This window comes from Bos taurus, chromosome 22 (assembly GCF_002263795.3).
Source record: "Bos taurus isolate L1 Dominette 01449 registration number 42190680 breed Hereford chromosome 22, ARS-UCD2.0, whole genome shotgun sequence".
Taxonomy (NCBI): domain Eukaryota; kingdom Metazoa; phylum Chordata; class Mammalia; order Artiodactyla; family Bovidae; genus Bos; species Bos taurus.
In genome coordinates, this window is record NC_037349.1 from 58,775,590 (window position 1) to 58,801,387 (window position 25,798).

Genomic DNA, 25,798 nt, shown 5'->3' on the forward strand with positions numbered 1-25,798 from the left:
CTCAGCTGGTAAAGAATCTGCCTGCAGTGCGGGAGACCTGGGTTCAATCCCTGGTTGGGAAGATCCCCTGGAGAAGGGAGAGGCTACCCACTCCAGTATTCTGGCCTGGAGAATCCCATGGACTGTATGGTCCATGGGGTTGCAGAGAGTCGGACACAACTGAGCGACTTTCACTTCACTTCACTGAAATAGCCCACATGGCCTTTTAGATTTGAACTTATTGGCAACATCTAAAATCCAAGAGTCTTTATGAAAAAAATCTGGATTTCTGACTAGTGAAAATCCAGAGCCCTCGTTCCTACAGAGCAACAGTTTTCCCTTTGGACGGAGTGTGGTCCTCCCCACCCTGTCCCACCAGTCGCCCCTGCCTGCTCCCCCGCGCTGTCCCACGTCCACTGTCTGTGGACGGGACGTCAATCTGCCCGCGGTTCAGCCCCCGTCAGGCCTGTGCCCCCCACCCCCCACATCTGACCAGCAGCCGTCCCTGCTGCTCTGGGGGATGAATGGCTGTAGAATCTATCACACATTCCTGCAACCGGAGCCGCCCCCTGGGCCCCGCAGTGTCTCCTGGCTCTGCACTCATCCCCTCCAGCCTGCTGTGTGCGCGGTAAGCAGGGCCAGGCCCTGCACACACAGGCGGGGCTTGCATGCTGGCCTACGTGCCCTTCCCCACCCAAAACCACGGTCTTGGTGAAGTTCTTCTCTGGCTGCCCCCAAGCGACCCCCCAGGGCCCAGGAGGAGAAGGCGGAACTCAGGTTCCCAGTTGACCCGGGCCACGGAGCAGCCTTGGACCTCCACTTTCCCATCTGGGAAATAGGCGCATCCAGGGCTCCCTCCCTGCAGGGCACCGCTGCTGGGGGTGTGCATGACGGTCAGGAGACTGGAGGTGGCTTGATTTTCAGCCCGCTGCACGCGGGGCGCTGCTCCAGGCCTCGCTGGGAGAGGCTGCAGAGACAGAAGGCGGGGCTGTGCTCACCTCGCTCTCAGCCTGTGCGCGCCCAGCCGTGGGTCAGGCTGGCGGCACGGGGCTTGGGTGTCGTCCGGCCCAGGTGTTGGAACCCTCATGTGTCTGTAGGAAACGGACGAGGTGAGGACACGACTTGGGTGGTTGACGTGGGGCCGACTCAGTGATATGCGAAGCGCAGAGCCGCGTGGACGTCCTCCCTGCCCCTGCGGGCTCTCTGAGCAGAGACCGCAGACTCGGGACCACAGACACCAGACCGCAGGGTGAGAGAGGCCGCAGCTGGCTCACGGGACGGTGGATGGAAGTGGGAGAGGTGGGCCAGGGCCGGTCATTCCTCTTCGGCCAGCCCCCGCCACTGCCAGAAGGCATCTGAATTTTTTCTTCCTTGGTGCTGGTCGGCACTCCCACAGAGAGCCTGCCACGCTGCGAGGCTCCCCAAGTCCCCACGTGGCATCTGGTGATGAAAGCGTGTCACGTGGATGGAGCAAACACACAAATAACTGGCTTCCTGGAGGCGGTGGCCTGTGAGTTGCGCCTGGAAGGGCAGCATGTCAAGTCCTGGCAGAAACAGGGGGTTCGCTGGGGTTGCTGCAGCGTGCTGGGCCGTGAGCAGTTGGGGGCCGGGTTCAGGGAGGTTGCAGGGGGCAGCCTGGCCCCTGTGCTGGCAGTGGTTGGGGGGTGGGGGGCGCTTACTTGGGCCCGAGGTGGTGGGGGGAGCCGTTACATGAATCCAGAAAGAGAGAGCTGTGGGCAGAGGTGCCCACCAGGCCCCATGCCTGCAGAGACGGGGCAGTGAACCCCTGCCGGGGTTTCCCCCTGTCCTCACCCACGGGAAACAGGGCCCTGGGGAATCAGCCCCTGGCCCTGATCAGAGTGGAGGCTCTGCCTGCAGCCCAAGGGTGCAGAGTTCCCAGCCCAGGGTGGGTGGGCCTGGGGGTGTGGCTGGAGTGGGGGCCACTCGCAGGCACCAGGAAGCTCCGTGGAGGTGGCGGGGGGAGAAGGCCTTGCCCGCCTGGCCGAGGTCAGCCGCGGGGCGGGAGCCGGGTGTTGGGAAAGATGCTGGGGGGCTGGGGAAGGCTGGCCAAGCGAGCGCTGGAGAGACCGTGCAGGGGCCCGGCCGGGGCGGGGGGCTGATCACCCCAGCTCACCGCCAGGGAGCAGGTGGAGCACCCGTTTGCTGAATGAGACAGGGGTGGGAGTTGGGGTGTTCGGAGCCTGAGGAGCACAGGCGCTCCTCACCAGGCCCGTAGAGGGGTCAAAGCCCACTGGGCCTGAGGCTGGCCTGGGGTTCCTAGACCCTCCCTCGGGCCCCAGAGGTAAGGGCCCCTCACCCATCCTGTTCCTGACCTGCTCTTCGCACACTGCCCTCCCCACCCAGCTGCTGCCTCCCACAAGCGGGCACACACCCCCGCAGGCCCAGTTCCCTGTGGCGTCGGCATCTCCCAGGAACAGATGCATCCTTCCCTCCACCAGGGCGGCAGTGACCTCACCCCCAGGGGGCGGGCTGAGTCACAGACTGAGGGCGGTCGGCCGGCCAGCTCTCCGCAGAGCCTGGCTTTGGCCAGGCCACTGGTGAGAGAGACTGCGGAGGGCGTGAAGGCTTCCATGCCCTTCCCTCACCTCCCACAGCCCCGGGTCCACGGGGTGGGAGGGGGACAGCAGTCACTGGGCACCCACACTGCCCAGCGTGCCAGGGGCTCTCGATAAGACACGCGCGCCCCGTCCTAGAGGAGATGGCCCTGAGAGCCTGAGTCCCGCGCCCAGGGTCACACAGCTCATCCCCCATCAGAGCGCAGAGGGGAGGGAGGCCTGATCCGTTTTGCAGAGGAGCAAACAGACTCAGAGACGATGAGTGTGGGGACAGGGGAGTCAGGGATGGACCAGGCCTCTGGCCCCTGTACTCGAGGACAAGCCACCGAAAACATTCAGGAGACCTCAGGGCACATGGAGTCTCAGTTTCCTCATCCATAAAATGGGGGCAGTGACACCCGCCCCTTGGGGATGGGGGCGGCGTGAGAGAGGACAGGATGGGGCAGTGTGGGGATGGTGGGGCGGCCCCCGCACCCCCAGGCGCCCCCCCGGGCACTCTGCTGTGTGACAGCCTCTACCCCCGCCAGCCCAAGGCCAGGGTCAGGTGAGTGCAAGGCTGGATCCCCGTGGTGGCCATGGACTGGGGCTGCGGGGCTTCAAAAGGCAGGTCGTCAAGAGGCTCATGGGAGACAGCTCCTGGCTTGGCCCACCGGGTGCGGTCACCCCAGGGGCTCCCCCCACACCCTCAGACAGCCACTCCAGCCCATCCTTGCCAAGGAGCAGACCTCCAAGCACGTGATGCCCTGGGCGCTGAGAAAGCCTGGCCTCAGTTTCCTCTCGGTAAGGCCAAGGGAGGGAAGCCCCGCCTCGGGACAGGGTGTCCTCCAGGACGAGAGGAGCTGGGGAAGGCCCCCCACGGGTCCTTGGCACAGGGCGCATGTGTGAGGGGCGCAAGACAGATGCTCCTCCAGCTGGTGGTCTGGAGGTCTGCACCAGAGCTGGGGCAGCAGGACCTGGGGGACATGGGAACCCAGGAGACATAAGAACCCAGAGCCTGGGACCGTGGGACCAGGAGCCGCAGGGACCCAGACCTGCTGGGCCACCCAAGCGGTGCGGGGCAGGACTAGACGAGGCTCCAAGTTGCCAAGGATGCGACACATCGAGCATGGAGACCCGGGGACCTAGTGAGAAGCGAGGGGCTGACCGGGAGGGTGGGCGGAGGGTTCAGGATGAGGGGAGCTCGTTGCTGCCGCCTCTCACAGCTCTTGACCCTGCAGGGACACAGGACGCCCAGGCCGGGGGTGGGGTGGTAACTGAGGCGGTAGTGACTGAGGGGATCAGTGATGGATGGATGGATGGTTGGCAGAGAGGTGGGGGGAGGTGTGTGGCCGTGTGGATGGATGGATGGGTCTGTGGATGGTTCATGGGTGGATCTGTGAGCACAAGGGTGGGTCGAGATGTGTAAACAGGCTCTGCCGTGCCCACAGCAGGTGTTGAGAAAACTCCCACCCGTAGGATGGACCAGATAAGCCCCTGAATGGAGAGCTTGCTTCCTGTGGGAAGCAGCAGGGGGGCTCGCCCCAAGGGAGAGTTTCCTTAGGGCGCTGGAATGCCCAACTTTGAGAGGTAGTGAGGTTCCTGTCGCTGGGGGCATCCAAGGGCATTCAAGCAGAGAATGGGCCGCCACTTCCTCAGAGTGCCGTGGAAGACTCCTGGGGCAGGTCGGGGCCTGCTGTGGTGGTGTCTGATAACAAGGAGAGAGAATTTGGATTCTGAGGCCCGCAGGAGGCCGTGGCCTCTGTCGAAGCCCAGCTTCCTTTCGGAGAGAAAGTTCTTTGCCTGTGTAGGGGCCAGACGAGCATGCAGCTGCTGTCCCCACTGTGGGAATCGGGCTGGAATCCGCAGCAAAATTCCCCATCCTGCACAGGCCAGGGCCAGGGCAGGCGGGGGCCAGGCCCAGAACAAGGCTTTGACCCGGAGACCCTGGCAGGTCTGGCCCCAGCCTCCCTGACCTTCTGTGGGCAGGTGAGGCCCTCCCTGAGCCTCGGGCCCCTTGAGGAGGAGATGGGAGCCCCGGCGGCTGCTAGGCAGCAGCTGTGTGTGGGATCTGGGCCCACCTGCTCTTGGGGGCTCCCTGGGGGCCGTGGGTGGGAAGAAGCCGTGAGTCACGGCTTCGCCTGGGAAGCCCCCACTGACCGCTGTGGGCTGGACCTGGGAGCAGCTGGCAGGGGGCGAGGGCGGGGCACTCCATCCAGCGGGGGTCCCTTCCGGAAACAGCTGGGACCCGACCAGACCCCACAGCGGCTGAGGGGAGCCCGCCCTGCGTCCCTTCTCCGGCCCACGGGGGCCAGGAGAGCTGGTGATAAAATCGCCTCCGTCAGGCAGATGGGAGAATGAGTGAGTGAGTCCTGGACCCGTGCTCAGGGCTCCGTGAGGCTGGGGTGGGCTGGCTGGGGGACTGAGGCCAAGGAGGGGCCAGGCACCCCCGGGTCATCTCACGGCGAGGGGTGGGCTGGCCGGGGCTGGCAACCCCGTCTCCCCGGCCAGACGGAGACCCCCGGGGCGGCTGCGCGCCCGGGCCAGCCACGTCTTTGTTCCCCGTCCACCCAGGCTTCCTCTGGGAGCCGGGGCAGACAGCCCCCTCATCCTGGCCGCGGTGGGCAGGGCCGCGGCGGGCGGGTGTTGGGTTGAGGCCTCTGGGGAGCTGACGAAGGATGCGAACCGCCCTCGCCTCCCGCCCGCCTCCCTCCCCGTCCCAGGCCGGCCTCTGGACCGAGGGCCAGCCCGGGGCCCTGGGTGGACGCCCCTCACCCGGCCCGCCCAGTGACTCACTGCTCCCCTGGCCCAGGGCCACCGCCGGCTCCTGGCGGGAGGCGAGGAGAGCGAGGTTGTGCCGGCGGAGCCGCGGGGTCGGGTGTGCGAGCCCCGTTCGGCCGGGAGGGGCTGGAGCCGCGCAAGGCGGAAGGCTGGGACCTGCGGGGGTCCGAGACGGCCGCCCCCTCCCCGCGCTCCGGGCCTTTTCTGTCTCCCTCCCACCATGGAGAAGAAAGTGACCTGAGAGCCAGCCCCCTGGCCGGAGCCGCCCGGGGCCGGAGGGCAGCGCGGTGGGCCCCAGCTGCCCGCTCCCCACTCGCCAGGCATGAAGGGCGGTGGCGGCATGTGGGGCCTCATGTGGAAATACTGCATCTCCGTGAGGACCCTCAGGTACCGGGGGACGGGCAAGTGGACGCAGCTGAGCCCGGCCGTGGTCGGCGGGCGGGGGCGAGTGGGCACCGGCTGGCCCGCTTCTGTTGGCTCCGGGAGGTCCAGGGCAGCCCAGCCCGAGGGCTGGAGGCAGGACGGGTCCCCTGGCGCCCTCCTCTGGGGCTCTGGGGTGCCCGGGTGCCCTGCAGGATGCCAGGCAGGCTCGGTGTGGCTGGCAGCCTCCCCGGCGGGCACTTGCCACAGCACGCTGGGCGCAGTGGGGGACCCGGGCCCTGTCCCCAAGCCCCCTTGACTGTCTCCCCGGGTGAGATGCGCTCAGCACTCAGCGGAGGACTGTTTGCCCCCGTGGGCCACGTGCGGGCCCCCGCGCTGAGCCTGCACTCGGGCCCCAGGCCCCCGTTTCACTGGCCTTGGTGGGTGACGAGGCCTCACCTCTCCAGCCAAAGGTTTCCACCTGCAGATCCTAGAGGCTTAGCGGGAGGGCTGAGGGAGGGAGCAGTGGCGGGGCTTGGCTCCCAGCCAGCACGGGGTAAGCTGACTCCCCCCTCCGCCAGCTGCGGGGTGCCCGGAACCAGGTGTGATGGGGGTGGAGACTGCGGTGCAGCAGAGCTGGCCCTGGGCGTGGGCGCCCCCCTCCCCAGCCTGTCCTGGCCCCACCCCGCCCCCGGGGCTTGGTTCCAGCCTCCACAGCTGCTGAAGGGGCTCAGAGCTGGAGCAGCCAGGGAGCTCGTGTGACCTCAGACAAGGCTGGGCTCCTTGGCTATAGGGGTTGGGCAAGACTTTGAGACCCCACCTATTTGGATAACACCTTGGGGCATATTTTTTACTGTAAGGGGAGGTTTTAGGAAGAATAAGGGGTGGGAAGATCCTCCGTCTTTCTTCCCACCCTCATTACCTGGCATGTAAACAATATAAACTCTCCCTTGCTTCCTCCCTCTCTTCCTGCCTTCTTTCCTTCCCCAAATACTCGTGACCACTTAGATGAAATGCCTGCAATAAAATAAACAATAAAATGTCAGGATCAAGAAAATCACAGTTTAGGATATCATGACTTGGCAGGGGAAAAAAAAGCAGAGCAGGAGAGAGATGTGCAGGATCCTGGGGTCCTTTTGTGGAGATGAAAATGGTTGAGCTTCCCAGCAGCCAAGGGGAAAAGGGAAAGCCAGCCTCCCCGGTCTCTCTCATCGTGAGAAGCCAGCGTGTCAAGGACCTTGGTTGTCTCTGCTGCTAGGGGAGAGTGTGTGGGAGCCCTGGGCTTCACCCTGAGTGGACGGGAGGGTGAGAGCCATTGCAGGGCCAGGCTGAGGGCAGACAGTGAGGGCTGAGACTTCTCTTGGGTGGGGAGGCCGGCTGGCTGTGGGAGCAGAGCGAGGAAAGCTCCCCCCAGTATGAGTCAGCAGCTGCCTGTGCCTCCTCAGCCCCTGGGACAGACCTCCCTGGGCGGGCACCTTGGAGGCCGGGCCGGGCAGAGGGCGAGTCCCTGCGCGCCCTTCCCTGTGGCCACAGTGGGGTTTTCCTATGTCCTGTTCTCTCCCGTGGTTTCTGGGGACTGGCACTTGGGAAAACTCAGGGCTTGTTTACAGGATGCGGTGGGCCCAGGCCTTGCGGTGGGTACTGCCTGCCAGGGCCTCACCCCTGGAGAGGAGCGGCCCCTCCTCAGTCCCTCGTCTTCCAGGTAGGGGTCATTGCACAGCCACCCGGGGCTTGGGGGGCTCGGTCAGTGCCCCTGGTGTTTGTGGGCACTGCTGGCCGTATAGTGGCGATGGCCGGCAGTGACAGAAGACCAGCTCTAGCGGGGTGTGGGCACCACAGTTGGCACTGGGTTTGCTCCAAAGCCCCACTGAGTGCCTGTACGTACAGGGTGCTGTGTGGTTACTTGGGAGGATAGGCCTGGAGGCTGGGGGGCAACGGGGGGCTTCAGGCTCCAGCAGACGCGCTCTGGTCTCTGGGCCCACACCCCACTTGTTTGGGGAGCCCCCAAGAGAGCCAAGACCATTCCCCGAGATAGACAGACGGACAGAGGGGGCCATCCCGCACTGGGGTGGGGGGATCCCAGCCCCCGGGCTGCGGGGGAAGAGCTGAATCAGCAGGCGGGCGGGGTGGGCGGCGGCCACAGGGACAGACTGCGGTGCTGCGATGGACGCGCATACTTTCCCACTTGCGTCTTCAGATTCCGCGCCTCGTGCGCCTGTCGCCCTGGCTGGGCAGCTCACATCTGGAGAAGCGCGAGGTGTGTGGGGAGCAGGCTGCCCAGCCAGGCCTGGCCCCCCGCCAGCGCTTCGGGGCCGCAGGCAGGGTCCCGGAGCCTCGGGCTGAGGTCGCTGAGCGGGGCCCCCAGGCTCGGGGCGAGACAGACATAACTCCGGGGAGCGGGGTGCAGAGCCCCCCCGGCCCGTGGTGGTGGGCGTCAGATGCGTAGCCGCCGGCCAGCTGCTGAGCGTCTCTGGCCTGTTTCCTCGCCTGTTAGATGGGGGGTGGTTCCAGCAGGGCAGGCTTCTTGGGGCGATCCTGAGGGGGTCCCCGTCAGCACCAGAGGCCGGTGACACGGTGTGGGAAGTCCAGGCTCGTAACTCGGGGCACCACCCCCCCGCCACCGCAGAGTCTGGAAGCAGCTCAGCCCGTTCTATCGCGTAAGTGACTTATGGTTGTTCTGAGATTAAATGGGTCGGAGCCTGTGGGCCTGCAGGCGGGGTAGGGGTGTGTGTGTGTGGGTGTGTGTGCGCGCGCGCACGTGTGTGTGTCACAGGTCAGGCAGGAAAATCACTTGTGCATCTGGCATTACTTGGGGAGCGAGAGATCGGTTTCTGCCCTGGGGGAGCCGGTGGGGCATTTGAGCTGCTGTGGAGGTGGGGGGTGTTGGAGCTGCCGGTTGGGGTGCGGAAAACAGGGCAGCCCCTTTGGGGCGCAGGCTGAGGATGGGGCAGTGAGGAGCCTGGCTGAGCAGACCCCGCCCCCGGCATCTGGGATGGAGTGCTGGGGCGCAGCTGGCAGCCGGGCCCCGGGGGCGTCCAGGGAGCGTCCCCGACAGTGAGCTGTCCAAGGCCCCTGCGCGGGGCCTGTGTGGACACCTCACGGGCAAGGGCTCGCAGCCTACACACCAGCCCCTCCTGACCCCCCTTCTCTGGGCAGCCGGGGCGGGAGATCTGAGCTGCCCCTCCGAGCTCACGCAGACCCTCAGGCTTCAGAGCCCCTGAGCCTCAGCCCCGCCATCTTCCCTCCCCTTCCCGTTTCCCCCACGGAGTCTCTGTGCAGGACTTGAAGACCTACTCAGTGCCTGGCGTCTACCCTGGGAGGGGCACTGTCTGCTCCCCCAACCACCGCCGAGGGCAGAGGAGGTGCCAGGGCCCTGAGGATCTCCCGTTGTTAGTTTCCTGTGGGGTCACTGGGGGCCCTTCTTGGTGGGGCAGCTCTCACCCTCAGGGAGCTGAGTGGGGAGGTGGCAGAGGGGGGCACAGGCCTCCCCAGCAGGTGCGGAAAGCCAGAACACCTACTGTGCGCTGGGCCCCCAGCAGTGAGGACTCAGATGGCCGGGTCTCACGGGGCTGGAGCTGAACAATAAATAAACAGATGAAGACGTCTTCAGACAGGGACTCGGGGAAGAGGGTGAGACGGGGGGGAGTGATGGAGCAGCCGGGCAGAAGGGGCCACGTGACCTGGTGGTCCAGAGAGGCCTCCCCAGGTGCCCTTCAGCTGAAGAGCAGGCCCGTCCCTGCAGCGGAACGTCAGCCGTAAAAAGGGAGGACACGCTGGTACACGCTGTGACACGGACGAACCTTGAGAATCGCAGACGGGGGACAGGGGCCGGTCGCGCGAGGCCACAAGCGTCTGGTTCCACTTACACGAACGTCCACAGGAGGCGAGTCCGCTGATCCAAGAATACACGGGCGCTTGTCCAGGCTGGGGTGGGACGCAGAGGGGCTGCCTAACGGGTGTTTCTTTCTGGGATGATGAAAACATTCCAGCCTCAGATGGTCGTGATGTTTGCACAACTCTAAAATACACTGAAAGCATTGACTTGCTCGCTTTATTTTTTGAATTTTTATTTTGGCTGCACCGCGAGGCATGTGCCCTCCTAGTTCTCTGGCCAGGGATTGAAGCCTCAAGGCGCTGAGCCTAGCCCTGGAGCCCCCCAGGGAAGGCCTGTGAACAGCACACTTTAAATGGGCGAATGTTACGGAATGTGAGTTCTATCTCAGCGAAACTGTTTTTAAAACAAGACAGAGGAAAGAAACACCTGGGTTAGGGGGTGGCCTAGAGCTGAGAGTGGCAGGAAGGAGCGAACTCAGCAAGTGCCAACACCCTGAGCGGGAGCAGGGGGGGAGGGGATGGAGTTGGGGATGGATGTGCCATCTGCAGGGCCCCGGGTCAGGTCGAGGACTTCAGAGTCGGCTGAGACAAGGCAGGGAACGAAGCAGGATAAGCTGCAACTGTGCTTTCTGTGTCAAAACAAGCAGGCTGCCGCGAGGAAACGAGATGGGGGGGGGGGTGGCACGGTGTGGGCTGGGGGGACTGGCGAGAGCAGTCAGAGATGGCCAGGGGGCTGCCCCAGGGGACAGACTGCCCCACGGGGGACGACCTCCTGGAGGAGGGGATCTGGGCATGGCCTCCAGGAGTGGGGGATGGGCCGGGCAGTGACCGGGGGTGGCCAGAGGCTCTGCAGGTGGGGGACTGGGAGCTGAGTGCGAGGAGGCCTCGGGGGGCCCACCCGACCACAAGGAGGCCAGCTGACCGCCCCTGGTCCCCTGTGGGCCAGAGCAGCTTTGAGACTAAGCAGGGCAGAGTCCGCCAGGCCACCTGTCGTCTGCCTTTGTCCTGCCTGCCCAGGCTGGCCCGCAGCGAGAGGGTCAGTGCCGAGTGGCTGGAGACCCAGCCGGGCCCCTGTGCTTCTGAACAAAGCGGCCTCGAGGAAGCTCGAGTGGCCCCTGAAACGCGATCGGCCGCGAGAGCCCGGCCAGCAGGAAGCTGTATAATTCATTGAGCGGAGTCCCTGGGGCCTGTCTGGTCTCCGGCCACCTGCAGGGCCCAGACCTGGACGGAGCACCCCCAGGGCAGTGTCCGGCCGGGCTGAGGGCTCCGGGCCGAGGGTGCCCGGGGCGTGGTTTCCTGGATGCGGGCTGAGCCAGGAGGAAGTGGGACTTCAGACGGAGGCAGGCGGCCTGCAGCTGGCGCCCCGGGGCCACGGACGCAGGCAGGGCACAGGAAGACCCCCGCCCTCTCCCCAGGGACTGTGAGTACACCCCCGCCCGCCCCAGGCGGCAGGGACAGGCGCTCCGGCGCCCAGGGGAGCCGCGGGGGCGCCGGCCGTCCTGGGGCAGCGGCCGGGAGGAGGGCCTCTCGCGCCCCCCACCAGGGCTTTGGGCTGCTTCCTGGGACTGTTTTCTGCCCCCGCTTCCCCACACCTGGACAGGGTGGCATGGTCGGTGGCCCTGGTGCTTCCCACGGCGGCCCGGAAGGGCGGTCACAGCTGCAGGAGGGAAGTTCGCTGGCTTCCCCGGCGTTGAGACCGCCCCATGGCCTGGAGAGGGGCGATGGCCAGAGCCCCTCAGCTCACCCAGGCCAGGGTTCTCTGCCTGGGGCCCCACGACCCCCCCTAAGAGAGAGAGAGACTCTGGGCCGTGCCCATTTCACAGCCCAGTCAACTGAGACCCCAGAGGCCCCGTGTATGGTGGGTGGAGCCCCCATCCCCTGGGGAACACACGCTCGGGGCACTCGTAGGCTGCGGCAAGGGGGCAGAGGACGTCCCCAGGCTCCGGGACCTGGGTTTCCTGTCCACCCATAAGTCCACTGGGGTCCAGTTTGTCCTGAGTGGGCTCTGCCCCGGGGAAGCCCCGCCCGCCCCACCGACCACCGTGGCTGCTTTCTGAACTGGTCCAGCGTGGAGCCGTGAGGCTGGAGGGACCAGGGACAGTCCCAGTTGGGGGGGCCGCTCTGTGCGCGCGGAACAGCAACTCGGCGAGGCACGGGTGCGGTCCCTCAGGAAATCCCCGGGTGAGGTGGGACTGGCCATCTGCCTTCAGGGAGATTCCCCGCCCCGTGCAGCCGTCCCCCCTGGTGACCTGAGAATGTGTGTGCAGCATCCCAGGCCGGTGTGTGAGGTGGACCTGGGGTTTGGACCCAGAGTGAACCCCAGCCCCCAGTGCGTGGCACCGCCGTCTGCAGGGGGCAGGGGTCAGTGCTCCCGTGATGACCCCATCACTGGGTCCGCTTCTTCCTTTGCAGGCGGTTGGACTCCAGTCCTAAGGAGGGGGTCGCCACCCCACAGGCCCCCTGGAGCCCGCACTGGGGTGGGGGATGCACGGCTGAGGGGTGAGCTCCATCCAGGGCTGCCCTCTGAGCCAGGGCGGACAAAGGCTCCCCCTGACGCAGCCACAGGGCTGCCCGCTGACCCCCTGGGCCAGGGGCCGCGGCAGGATCCCGGTGGTCAGGTTGCTCAGGGCCCAGGGCTCCAGCCGCAGCTTGTCAGGCACGACCTGCCTTTGCCGGGTGCCAAGGTACAGTGGGGGTCCTGGCCAGGCAGATGGACCCCGGCTGGCAGAAGATCAACGTCCCGAGGGCAGGCAGGAGGGGGTGATCCGGGCCGGGACAGCAGGGCCTGGGTGGGCACTGTGGTTGGCTCTTGGGGAGGACCCTGGGCAGGCGCTGTGGTTAGCTCTCGGGAAGCCTCGGACAAGCTGCTTCCCCTTCCGAACCGCCCATCCTCGCCTGCCCCGCAGGCCCCAGAGTCGTGAGCTGAGGCCCCCGCAGCTCCACACTCTCTCAGCACCTTGCGCGTCCCTAAACCCAAGCATTCCACAAACACTTATTGAGCGCCTACTGTGAGCCAAGCACTGTGTCGTCTCTGGGCGTCAGAAAGGGTCGAACAAACCGGATTAAAAGGCACAGGAGGGGGTGAATGGCAGGGGAGGGGGGCGGCCACTGAGGCTCATGTGGCTTAGTTTCACAGATGCGTGGGGCCCATTTGACACAAAGCCACCGACAGGCCCAATTCACGACCTCACGGGTGTCAGAGCTCAGGGACGAGTGGAGCTGAAGCATCACGAAGTAGGTAGACTGAGGGCGATTGGAAGAGCAGGCGGCAGGCAGAGGGCCACAGCGGAGCAGGCCCGTGGGGGCCCGGGGCCCTGAGCTGCGCGGCGCAGGCTGTGGGGAGCCATGCGGGACGTCCCGCCGTTCCCTCTCCTGAAAGTTCCCCAAGTCCCCAGACCGAGTCCCCTCTGTCACGTGACCTCCTCAGCCCAGTTCTGCTAAAACAGGGCCTCGGGCTCAGCCCTCCTTCCTGCTGACCCTCTGAGGCAGCGGGTCACCGCTGTGTAGACGCCTGGGTCTGTCAGCCCTGGCTCTGCACCCCGCCCACGCGGGCCTGGTCTACTCCGCTTTCTCTGCTTCGCAGTCACCAGAAAAGTTCAGGTCGGTGGGGGTACCTTCCGTGCACACCCTGAAGAGTCCGAACCCTTGGGGAGCTTTTCCCCGGGGGCCTGGACACTCATTTGCAAGTGACACTTTCCCCTAAGGGCTTCCCCGATAGCTCAGTTGGCAAAGAATCCGCCTGTAATGCAGGAGACCCCGTTCGATTCCTGGGTCGGGAAAATCTGCTGTAAAGGGATAGGCTACCCACTCCAGTATTCTTGGGCTTCCCTGGTGGCTCAGCTGGTAAAGAATACTCCAGCAATGTGGGAGACCTGGGTTTGATCCCTGGATTGGGAAGATCCCCTGGAGAAGGGGACAAGGCTACCCACTCCAATATTCTGGCCTGGAGAATTCCATGGACTGTATAGTCCATGGGGTGGCAAAGAGTCAGACACAACTGAGCAACTTTCACTTCACTTCAGTTTCCCCTGGAGCGTGGCCTGGGTGGGACACAGAGACCATGGAGCTGCCAGGCCCCCACCCGACACTGTCCCCTGGATACCTGCCGGCCTCATTGTGTTTGGAACCCCTTCTGTTTGGAAAGAGCCAGGGCTACGTAGAACCCCAGCATCAGAGAGCTGGAGCATGTGGGCCTTCAGACCCCTGCTCAGAAACAAGGCCACAGTCACAGCAGGAAGACCGGCCAGGCGTGGGCACGCTGTGTCTGGAGCTCCAGGTGGCCCCCAGGCTGGGACCCAGGTCCACTGGGCAGCGTATCTGCAGACCGTCGGCCAGGTGCAGGCAGGAAGGAGGGTCCACACGGCTGCCTTCACTCCCTGAGTCCCGTGAGTGTGGGCCAGGCCACCCTGAGGCGCCCTCTGACCTTCACCAAGAGTCTGTGGAGGAGTGGTCATCAGCCCCCTTCAATGGATGAGCATAGCAGCACCCAGAAATCAGTGTAACATCGCCCGCCTCTAGCACAGCAGTGAGACACCAAGGCCGGCAGAGCAGAGTGCCTGGGCTGCACCCAGAGGGCTGCGCGGGGCGCTGGGCTGTGGCCAGGCAGCAGAAGCAGGCTGAGGGCCCAGACGTCCGTGTGAGCCCCTCTCTGTGGCTTTCTCGGGCATGTGCCCATGGGTGTCTCGGGTCAGCTCACCAGGCTTCCCGGTAGAGGCACTCTCGTTGCAGGTGACAGAAAAATTGGGGTCAAACAGGCTTATCTCAAAAGAGGCTTCTCCAACTCATGGAACTGAAAAGTCTGGGGTAATGGCTTCAGGAATGGCTGGACCCAGGAGTTCAGTTTATGGATGGGATTTGGACTTTTCCTCTCTCTCTTTGCTTTCCTCTCTGCTGGCTTTGTGTTGGCCTTCTCCACGTGGGTGCCTGGCATGTGTGGGGAGTGCTGTCCGACCCCGTGATGGGCCAGCTGCAGGGCCAGGCGGTGGTGGCCTCACGCTGCTTCTGGCACGTTGTTGAGAGTGCCCTGGGGCAGAGGGGCCAGGAAAGAGGAAGTTAGGACACCGGCAGTCAGAGTCGACCAGGGGTGAGCTCCAAGGCCTGTGGGAGCCCCAGGGAGCAGCGGTAGAGTTTATATCCAGACAGCTTCCCCCAAGGCTTCCTGGAGGAGGCGGCAGCTGAGCTAAACTTTGAGGGCCTGGAGTCGGACTGGGGAGTGAGACTCGAGAGAGCAGGAGCCCTGTGGCTCATCCTGGGGCTCAGGCCAGCTCAGGACCTGCACGCAGCAGGGCGAGCGGGCTGTGCCCGGCTCCTGGGGCACCTGCTCAGGGCCCAGAGGTCAGGACAGCTCCCTGAGGGTGAGACGACGGGGTGCCAGGGCCTACGAGTGGGTGAAAGGTGGCCCGGCTTCCAGGCCGTGAGGACAGGGAGCAGAAGAGCACCGAGTGAGCACCTACTGCGTGCCCATAACTTTCTGTTACCCCGTCCCGGCCACACCACGGTCCTGGAGGTTCCCTGTCCCCTCTTTGCAGAGGAGGAGCGGCTGCTGGATCGGAACAAGGCTTTTCCAAGTCAGCCGTCTTTCCCCACAAAGGCAGAAGGTGCACCTTGCCCGTCAGCCAGGATCAGCAGCCTCTGCTCTACCGGCAAGAGGCTGCGGGCTGTCCCCGGCCGCGGCGCATGGGGAAGTCACCAGGTTCAAAACACTTGTGTGTTGAAACAGCTTCCCGGCAGCAGGCTGACCACCAGGCCTCCCATCACACCAGCAGCAAACAGTCAACGCGAAACCCAGGGCCTGTGAAACGGCTGCGTCAGAGCCGGGCACGGTGGCGACTCATGAACCCAGAGGCCCGCACGCCGCAGTGGCTACGGACGGCCACCTGCTCCGAGCAGCCAGGACACCAGCTTGGCTCTGAATCTTAAAAGTGATTTTTTTTGGCCAGGCTGAGTCGTTGTTGCTTTGCGCAGGTTTCTCTACCTGCAGCCGGCGGGGGCTACTCTTGGCTGCGGGTGCGGGCTTCTCAGTGCCGCGGTTTCTCTTCTTGCGGAGCGTGGATTATGGGCGCTCCGGCTTCAGTGGGTGCGGCTCGCGGGCTCCGGAGCGCAGGCTCAGTCGCAGTGGCTCATGGGCTTAGCTGCTCCGCAACATCTGGAATCTTCCTGGAACAGGGATCAGACCAGTGTCCCCTGCGTTGGCAGGCGGATTCTTATCCACTGTTCCACCAGGGAAGTCCTTCAGCAGCGAATTTTTAAAGCCCTTCTCAGTTCAGTTCAGTTCAGTCGCTCAGTCGTGTCCAGCTCTTTGCGACCCCCATGAATCGCAGCACTCCAGGCCTCCCAGTCCATCACCAACTCCTGGAGTTCACTCAAACTCACATCCGCGGAGTCAGTGATGCCATCCAGCCATCTCATCCTCCGTCGTCCCCTTCTCCTCCTGCCTCCAATCCCTCTCAGCATCAGAGTCTTTTCCAATGAGTTAACTCTTCGCATGAGGTGGCCAAAGTATTGGAATTTCAGCTTTAGCATCAGTCCTTCCAATGAACACCCAGGGCTGATCTCCTTTAGGATGGACTGGTTGGATCTCCTTGCAGTCCAAGGGACTCTCAAGAGTCTTCTCCAACACCGCAGTTCAAAAGCATCAATTCTTCGGCGCTCAGCCTTCTTTACAGTCCAACTCTCACATCCATACATGACCACTGGAAAAACCATAGCCTTGACTAGAATGACCTTTGTTGGCAAAGTAATGTCTCTGCTTTTGAGTATGCTATCTAGGTTGGTCATAACTTTCCTTCCAAGGAGTAAGCGTCTTTTAATTTCATGGCTGCAATCACCATCTGCAGTGATTTTGGAGCTCCCAAAAATAAAGTCTGACACTGTTTCCACTGTTTCCCCATCTATTTCCCATGAAGTGATGGGACCAGATGCCATGATCTTAGTTTTCTGAATGTTGAGCTTTAAACCAACTTTTTCATTCTCCTCTTTCACTTTCATCAAGAGGCTTTTTAGTTCCTCTTCACTTTGTGCCATAAGGGTGGTGTCATCTGCATATCTGAGGTTATTGATATTTCTCCCAGCAATCTTGATTCCAGCTTGTGCTTCTTCCAGCCCAGCGTTTCTTATGATGTACTCTGCATATAAGTTAAATAAGCAGGGTGACAACGTACAGCCTTGACGTACTCCTTTTCCTATTTGGAACCGGTCTGTTGTTCCAAGCTGCCCCTAAAGCGTGTTCACTTGGCAGAGATAAGCCAGGGTAGGGGCAGGGAGGTGGTGGGTCGGTGCCCAGCCGCCATGTGGGTGGCTGTGACTCCCTGGGCAGCCCCCTGTGCCTCTCTGAGCCTCAGTTTCCTCCTCTGCAAACTGTGGATCGCATTTCCCAAGGTGAGGGTTAAATCACACTGTACGTGGGCGTGTCCACGTGTCGTGACGCTGCAGTGGCTCCATGAATGTCAGTGGTTACGTGGAGTAAAACGGCTGTTCTCAGTGTGATTATAATATTGTTATTTCTTAATTTTTAGTAGTCCTTTGGCCGCGACAGATCCCAGCTGTGGCACACAGGGTCTTCCATCTTCCTTGTGGCACGCGGGACCTTTAATTGCGAGATCTTCCCTGTGGCTCAGATGGTAAAGAATCTGCCTGAAATGTGGGAGACCCCAGGTTCGATCCCTGGGTCGGGAAGATCCTCTGGAGAAGTGGAATGGCTACCCACTCCAGTGTTCTTGCCTGGAGAATTCCATGGACAGAGGAGCCTGGCGGGCCGCAGTCCATGGGGTCGCAGAGTCGGACACGACTGAGCGGCTGACAGGCCAGCGCTGCCCCAGCTGTAGCCGGTGAGCTGTTGGTTGCTGCGCGTGGCTGCTAGTTCCCTGACCAGGGGTCGAACCCAGGTCTCCCGCACTGCAGGGGGATTCTTCACCATCTGAGGCACCCGGGAAGAAGCTTTGTTCTGCAGAAAGGGGAGTATTTAGGAGAGGGTTCCAGGGAGAGGGTTCCAGAGCAGCGTCTGAGCCTGGTCCGGAGTGTGTGTAGAGCCAAGCGGGTGGAGAAGGCCAGACGGCGGGCGGGATCTGTCAGTGTGTCCGGGGAGCCGCAGTCAGTGTTGGGTGGCGTGGGGTCTGGACGGGATGAGGGCCGCATCGGGGCCAAAAAGGCAGGCGGGGGGCCAGAGCCCCCAGGGCTGTGCTGCCTGTGAGCGGGGAGGTTGGAGTAACCAGTGTTCTTTTGGTTGCAAGTGATGAAAGCAAACGAAAAACCCAGGCTGGCTTGAGCAGAAGGGCAGCTTTCTTGCCTTCACTTTCTAAAACAGACGGGGCTTCAGGTACAGTTTGATTCAGGAGCTCAAAGCGTGTGTCAGAGACACGGGTGTCTTTCTCCCTTCTTTCACAGCTTCACCCTCAGGCAGTCTCTGCTTGTGGGGCCCCGGGTTCCAGGTTTCCAGTAGTCTGTTAATGATCCCCGCAGAAATGGTTCCAACAAGTCGCAGAGGAGCCTGGGGTCACAGGTTCATGCCTGGGCCAGTCGCTTTGGCGAAAGAGCGCAGTACTCAAGTTAGGGATGGAGTCCACGGACACGAGATGGACTTAAGAGTGGAGGACGGAATCCCCAGAGAAAACGGGGGCCCCCCAGCTGGGCTGGGCAGGCGCAGTCTCCCAGCATCCCCGCTGTGATCTGATAAGACGCCCCAGGCGCTGTGCTCGGCAACTTGACTTGCGTCACCCCTTCCTGTCGGCCCCGTTAAGATCCCCATTCTGCAGGTGAGAAAACCAAGGCCCGGGGATTCACAGCCACCTGCCCAAGTTCACACCATGAACAAAGGGCCCTCGAATCACCGTGACCCCAAAGCCCAGGCCCTTAACCATCTGGCACACTGCCTCACGGTAATGAGACCTCGGGTGGAAGAGGACGCCTGGGGACCTTGTATGGAGGACGGGGTGCAGGGGGCAGGCAGGAGGTGGGGCCACACAGGCGGAGAGGAGGGCGGCCCTGGGGGTCGCAGCTGTGGTGGGGTCCAGACGCTGGCAGCCTGGCTGGCCCGTGGGAAACCACGCAGCCCTGTGTGAGTAGCTGTCCCTCCTGCTTTCTGCTACGGGCGTCTTAGCAGGAGGATGTGAGGCATGAGGTTGCATTCATGCTCCCACTGCGGGCACAAGGGCAGTTCCGGGGAATTTCCGGAGGAAGTGGTCGAAGGGAGGTGACCACCTGCCTGGCACAGGGCCAGGGAGGGGAGCGGGCCAGATGGGGAAACAGCGGCTCTCCACTTCCCTTTTCAGCCCTGAGACTTGCCAGGCGAGAGGCCCGCCTCCCTGGTGACTTCACAGCAAGTCAGAGGTCAACCCACGCACAGCCTCCTTGCACAGAGGGGAAACCGAGGTGGTGTGGGCACAGCGGTCAGCCCCTGGAGAGGTCTGGCAGCCTGAGTGCCAGTCCTCCATGCCGCTGCCTTGCTGTGTGACCTCGTCAAGCCTCAGGACTCAGTTTTACTATCTGCAGAGTGGGCCTAAGATGGCCTCCCACAGAGGACAAGAGAAAAGGGCTTGAAGGCCTGGCACCTGTAGCTGCCAGTGAATAGCGGCCGCAACGACTCCTTCCTGCGCCTGCTGAGCTCCGGGGGAGAGCAGCTGAGACCCCGTGGCCCCGCTCTCCACGGGCCAAGATGTGAGGCCTTGGGCGAGTCCCCGCACTTCTCTGGGCCTCGGTTGCCTTATTTGGGAAATGGGATCTTCCCTGGGTGTCTCTTTCCCGCTGGGCGGTGGGGCGTCCCCTCCCCTCACAGCTTCCCTTCCTGCCGGCCCAGCACCCGCAGCATGCAGGCTCTGCTCACGCCCTGAGCGGTCAGGCCAAGGTCCCTGGTGCCCCCTCTCAGGTGGCAAGTGGCTGCCAGCGGGCGCCCCCACGCTCTGTCATCTGGGTGATCAAGCGGCCATGGGCGTCATGGGAGGAGGGCCAGCGGTGCCTCTGGAGGCTGAGCCTTTGCTGACCGCCCTGGCCCTCTTCTGGGGGTCCACCTGCCGCCGTCCTCACTGCGGTGGGCGCTGGGTCAGCACCCCCCATGGTGTGGCCATCTCCTGCCACCTGCCCCTCGAGCCAGGCGGGGAGCGTCTGCAGGGTGTCACTGCCCGCAGGGTGAGGGCCTGCAGAAGCTGGATCCGGAGGACGGCAGTCAGGCCGGGCGACTCGGACAGGCGTCTTTGCTCCTGAGTCCGTCGTCGCCGCTCAGCCGCTCAGTCGTGCCCGCCTTTTGGACCCCATGGACTAAAGCACGGCAGGCCTCCGTGCCCATCACTGTCGCCTGGAGTCTGCCCAAGTTCACGTCCGTCGAACTGGTGACGCCATCCAACCGTCTCATCCTCGGTCGCCCCGAGTCTGCCTGCTCCCCTGTAAGAGGGGAAAAAGACGCCCACCCACAGTGTGGCCTTTATAACCCTGAACTGGAAGCACAACAGGGAGAGTCTGGGCTGCAGTGGGGTGGGTCCAGCCGGGTCAGAGCCCAGCTCCGTGCAGGCCGCGGGCTCTCCCGAAGGCTGCCTCCCTCCCACCCGCTCAGGCCTCTGCTCTTTTTAAAGGGCAGATCAGTTCCCTGGGGCCCCGGACCCTGCTGGTGGGGCCCCCACCCCTCCAGAGAATGCTTGAGGGCTGGGTTCTGCCTCCCGTGGCGCATGCTGGGCCCCAAGCTCTGACAGCCCGGGGCAGCCGCCCTAGGGATCAGTGTGCTGATTCGTGTTTCGTTTCATGACTTCTGTGTGACAGGCCACCCCAAAGGCTGTAGCCCCAGTGGCATGGACGACCGTGCCCAGGCCGGCCCGCTGGGGCCCCTGGGCTCCCTGGAAAGTCCCAGGTGGCCCCACTCACTCGGCTGTGGTTATTAGGCTGGGGCACCTTGCTGCCCACCCGTCGGTGGCCTCCGGTGGGCAGCTGGAGTATTTGGCTTCCAAGAGGGCGGAGGTGGAGCCCAGGTGTGCTGATGTAGGCGATTTGTGGCCGTGCCTTGCAGTCGCAGAGTATGCGTCCTTAGGATTTTGCCGGTTTCTTGCTTACAAGGGTAGGGGTCACGGCTTCAAGTTCTAAAGCCATTGTTTATAGAGTCAGAAACTAGCTGGTAAAACTCTCCCGGAACACCCCTTACGTTGCTGTGGCTTGCAGAGCCCCTGGTTCGGTGCCCGCCCTGCGGGGAGCTCGGTGCCCACAGTGGGGTGAATCCCTGGGCCACACTGGACGGGGGACCCCCCGTCCCAGCTGGGGATGAGGGGTTCCCAGCTGACCTGCTCACCTCCTGCGTTGGGTCCGTTCCGTGTTTCCCGTAAACCTCTAGAAGTCACACTGCCCAGCACAGTGGCTGCTGGCCATGGGTGGCTACTCAAGTCTCAGCTAGTGAAAATGAAATTGTTAAAGAAGTCAGCCCCCTAGCTAGCCCTGTTCCGAGCGCCCAGTGGCCTTGTGGCTAGGAAGTCCCCTTGGCCCAGCCCCCACCTTCGAGGTCACCCTGGCCCCATGCTGGCCGCTCGGGACTCAGCGCCATCCCTGTCACCTCAAGAAGCTCCTGATCTGTTGGGGGCAGAAGGGCCGGAAGCACCCAGTCCCAGAGTGGGAACATGGCCCCTGGAGACTGCTGAGGGGCAAGCCCTAGGGCCCCTTCGCCCCCCAGCCCTGTCCTCCCCGCAGGAGCAGGTGCAGCCAGGGAGGGGGCAAGGGGGGAGGGGTGGGAGCCAGGGGGGACTCCATGTGCACCTCCCAGCTTTTCTAGCACAGGGAGCGTGCCTTTTCATCACCCCAGTGCCCACATACTCCCCACTTCTGCACAGGAGGGTGAGCGTCCGTGGCCGAAAGCCCACATCTAGCCTCGAGAACCCGCCTTAGAGGAGCGTGAAGTCTGTGAGTTTTACTCACAGTGCAGCATCTGTTTTAGTTTGAAAGGTGTTAGCGTGTGAAGCGTAGTGTTTGGCCCACCGGTGGTGCTGGGTGTGTATATGGGGTGCAAGACCTCCTGAAATAGCTCAGCCCCGCCCGCTGCCTGAGAAGTGATGGAGCCTCCAGGAACGGGCCTCCCTGGGCAGCGCCCCGGGAGCAGGGGTGGGGGGCCACCTGATGGGGTCTCCACGCGGCAGCATGTTTGGGTTTTGTGATGGGAGGAGAGCGAGGTGCCCCCTTCATGTCCTGGCCCCCATCCCTGCCTCCCTGCACACAGGCAGCCTGCAGGTCCCCAAGCCACCCAGTCTGCTACTCGGAGGGGGCCCGGCCCGTCTGCTGCTCCGTCCAGGCCCCGGGCCCCAGCGTTCGGGAGCCTCTTTGCTGTGTGGGGACAGCGACGGTGTGGGGGACAGAGAAGATTCACACCCTTCCCCTGCTACAGACCCCCGCCCTCCCTGGCGCACAGAAGGTTCTCAGTAAGCACATATCACTGGGTGGGCAGATGCCCCTGACAGCCCCTGGGCTCGGGCTGTGTCTTCTCTCTGGGGATTCCCCAGGAGCGCAAGGAGACGGACACCGCCATGGGAGGCGTGTTCACAGCATTGTCTGTGCCTTTTCTCCTCTGGGGGCCACGGCTTTATTCTCAGTGGTATTCAAGTCCCACTCAATATTTTTACGTGTAGATTCATTGAGTTATTTTGAAACAATTTCAGTCCTGAAGACACTTGCAAGAATTGAAAAAAACAAAAAATCTTCCATGCACCTTTCACCCAGCTTCATCATAAGTAACATTTCACCAAATTTCACTCTTTCGCAAAGACTTTTTTCTCTCAGAACTATTTGAGAGGTCATCAACTTGCAGCCCAATGACCTTTACTCCTAAATAAGGCTTCAGCTCGTGTTTCCTAAGAGCAACGACGTTCTCTTATGTAACTGCGATCCAGTAGCCAAATTCATGAGACACAGTTTTAGGATCTAAAATACACTTTAAAGGGAGTTCCCTGGTGGTTCAGTGGTTAGGACTGCACTGCAGGGCGGTGTGTTCTATCCCTGGTTGGGTAGCTAAGATCCCACATACTGCACGCAGTGCCGCCAAAAAGATTTGTAAAAATACAATTCACAGTCGTGTTTCACCAGTCATCCAAGTGATGGCAAGGCTTTTTTTCCAATCTCCGATCTTGCATCTCTGATCTTGCATTGTATTTTGTCATCGTGGGATTTTTTTTTTTTTAAGCTTTGCCAAGGTTTAATTTATGCACCATAAAATTCACTCGTGTGAAGTGTACAATGTAATGATTATTAGTATATTTACAGAGCTGTGTAACTGTAGGCACAATTTCATTTTAAATAATTTTCAAATCGTCTTGAAAAGAAACCTCGTGTCTTTTTTTCATCACTGTCTTGTCCCGCTCCGGTCCCCAAAATCACTAAGCCTTCTGTCTATAAATTAACCGTTCTGAGCATTTCATATGATGGCGTCACACAGTAAATGGCCTTTTGTGACTGGCTTCTTCCCCAGAGCCTGTCCAGGTTTCAGCCTTGCTGTAGCAGAGGTCAGGACGCCACCCCTTCTTAGCCATCTTCCGCTTAGCCTGTCCAGGTTTCCAGCCTTGCTGTGGCAGGGGTCAGGACGCCACCCCTTCTTAGCCATCTTTCCGCTTAGCCTGTCCAGGTTCCAGCCTTGCTGTGGCAGGGGTCAGGACGTCACCCCTTCTTAGACATGCTCTTGTAGAGACAGACCGCATGTAGTTTATCTGCTGACCACAGCTGAGGAACATTTGGGTTGCTTCCACTTTTTGAGTATTGTGAATATACTGCTGGGGACATTACCGTACATTTTTATACTCTAAATACAAGTCTCTGTCTGGTTTTAATGATTTGCAGATATTTTCCTCCAGTCTGTGGCTTGTCTTTGGTTGTGTTAGTTTCAGATGCACAGCAAAGTGACTCATATATATATATATATGCTTTTTCAGATTCTTTTCCATTGTAGGTCATTACAAGGTATTGAGTACCGTTTCCTGTGCCCTATGGTAGGTCCTTGTTGGTTATCTGTTTTATATTGGTCGTGCCTTTTGAAGTGAAGTGCAAAAATCTTGGAGAAAAGTCCAAATTATCATGTTTTTGTTTTACATCTTACGTCTTTGAGGTCACGTCTGAGAATCATTGCCTAATTCAAGGTCAGAAAGATTTCCGCCCCTGTTTTCTTCTAGGAGTTTATAACTGTAACGCTCACATTCAGATCTTTGATCATTTTGAGGTAATGTTCGTGTATAATGGGAAGCGAGGGACCACATGCAGCACTTCCTCCGGGTGGATCACCGGCTGTCTCAGTGCTCTCTAATGCAGAAACTGTTCTGTCCTATGAATTGTCTTGTCAAAAACCCTTTGACCATAGAGAGTAGCAGTGGGGAGAAAAATTTTTTAAAAACCCTTTGGCCATAATACGATACTGTTTTAAATGTTATTTGTAAAAATTCATTTGGCTGCATCGGGTCTTAATTGCAGCACGCAGGACCGTTGTATCGTCATGAGGGATCTCTCACCAGGGTGCACAGACGTTCTAAGTCACTCTGTGGCACGCGGGATCTTAGTTCCCCAGCCAGGGATCGAACCGGTGTCCCCTGCTTTGGAAGGCGGATTCTCAACCACTGTCAGGGAAGCCCCCTAAATGTTACCTTCGTGAAGATGAGGACCTTCCCCCATTTAACAAAAGTGTATGCAGACCACTGGGGTGACTCTGAACGCTGAGCTCTGCTGTCTGGGTTCCGCGGCTGCTTTTCCTGCTGTGTTTTTGGACTCATGGCCAAAGGGCCCCTGTGGTGAATTTACACGCTGAATTGTCATCATGGAGCTCTGGCTGCAGTCAATGGGGTCGCTAAGGGTTGGACACAACTGAATGTCTTCACTTTCACTTTTCACTTTCATGCATTGGAGAAGGCAATGGCAACCCACTCCAGGACTCTTGCCTGGAAAATCCCATGGATGGAGGAGCCTGGTGGGCTGCAGTCCGTGGGGTAGCTAAGAGTCGGACACGACTGAGTGACTTCACTTTCACTTTTCACTTTCATGCGTTGGAGAAGGCAATGGCAACCCACTCCAGTATTCTTGCCTGGAGAATCCCAGGGACGGGGGAGCCTGCTGGGCTGCTGTCTGTGGGGTCGCACAGAGTCGGACACGACTGAAGCGACTCAGCAGCAGCAGCAGCAGCTCTGGGTGCGGTGTTCCTCCAAGTGTGCTCTGACGAACCTTGCAAACTGCCTTCTTAGGTGTCCGCCTGTTCTTTTTTTTTGGAAAGATATTTACCTATTTGGTCATGCCAGGTCTTGGCTGCAGGACGGGGACCCTCGATCTGCACTGCCGCACATGGAATCTCTAGCTGTAGCGTGTGGACTCTTAGCCACTGGACCACCAGGGAAGTCCCTCCACTGGTTCTGAAGTTTGAGAAGCCCTTAATATAGAGCCATTTCTCAGACAGGAAAGTAGAGGCCCGTAGAGGGAAAGGGATGTGTCCAAAGCCGTGCAACTGGGAGAGCCTACAAGCCCACACAGAGGCCGCGAGGAGCAAGTAAGAGCCACTTCGGAAGTCATTCAGACCCCAGCCTCCCTTGTAAGATGGACAGAGCATCACGCCTCTCAGAACACAAGCAGTAGGCACAGTGGGCAGAGGGTCCAGCTCAGAGCCCGCCTGACTCAGCGTGGGCACCATGTGTGAGGCTGTGCCCGCCACCTGGCCCTGCGCCCGGGTCCCCGTCCTCCGGGGCACACCCTCTGCCCAGCAGAGCAGCCATCAAGGGCCCCTCCCAGCTCCAGCCATCCCCCACCGAACCCGCCTCACTGTCCCCAGCGCTTAGCCACTGACTGGGCACGGCTCTGTCGCAGGCCCTGTGCCAGTCGACGCTGGCAACACAGAGATCCCACCGCCATCCGAGCCGTCGGGAACTGTGGCAGCAAACAGACTCGCTAACTGATGCTTAGCAGACAGCGTGGCAGTGGTCATTTGTATTGTTAATAGCCAACGGTTCTTGAATTGCTCTGTGTGTGAGCCAAGATGTTTAGAGGAGGTGACATTTTTGCAGCTGGATCTAAAGGCTGGGTTCTGACTTCAGCTAACAGGCAAAAAGCATTCATTAGGGATTTTGGCCAATTTGGCTTGGGGAGGGCTAGAAGGATGAATAGAGGCCAGAAAGTGCGGAACCGTGACTGTCCAGCCGAAGAGCGTCATCATGGTTCGGTGGGTGACAGGGTCACAGATTATTGGGTGAGTGGCTCAGTCTCCCCGCAGGAAGCATTGCTCCACCAACCTCCCCCTGCCCCCCGCCATCTCCACCCTACACACGGGCCGGGTGCCTGGTCCTCTGTCCATGCCCCTAGGAACAGATCTCCAACCC

The 25,798-nt window shown here is 61.3% G+C and overlaps 1 protein-coding gene across 4 annotated transcripts in view; it reads left to right on the plus strand.

The window, feature by feature from the left end:
* IQSEC1 (IQ motif and Sec7 domain ArfGEF 1) overlaps positions 1 to 25,798 on the plus strand; it is a 211,252-nt gene that overhangs the window by 108,072 nt on the left and 77,382 nt on the right. The window contains exon 1 of one of the 4 annotated variants that reach the window (XM_024982731.2): positions 5,296 to 5,699. The exons of 2 other annotated variants lie outside the window; for them this stretch is intronic. In XM_024982731.2, the coding sequence (XP_024838499.1) occupies positions 5,635 to 5,699 (65 nt within the window). In that variant the 5' untranslated portion in view covers positions 5,296 to 5,634. Of the gene's footprint in view, positions 1 to 5,295; positions 5,700 to 10,716; positions 10,927 to 25,798 lie in introns of those variants that run through there. One more of the 4 variants, XM_024982735.2, reaches the window with a different exon arrangement.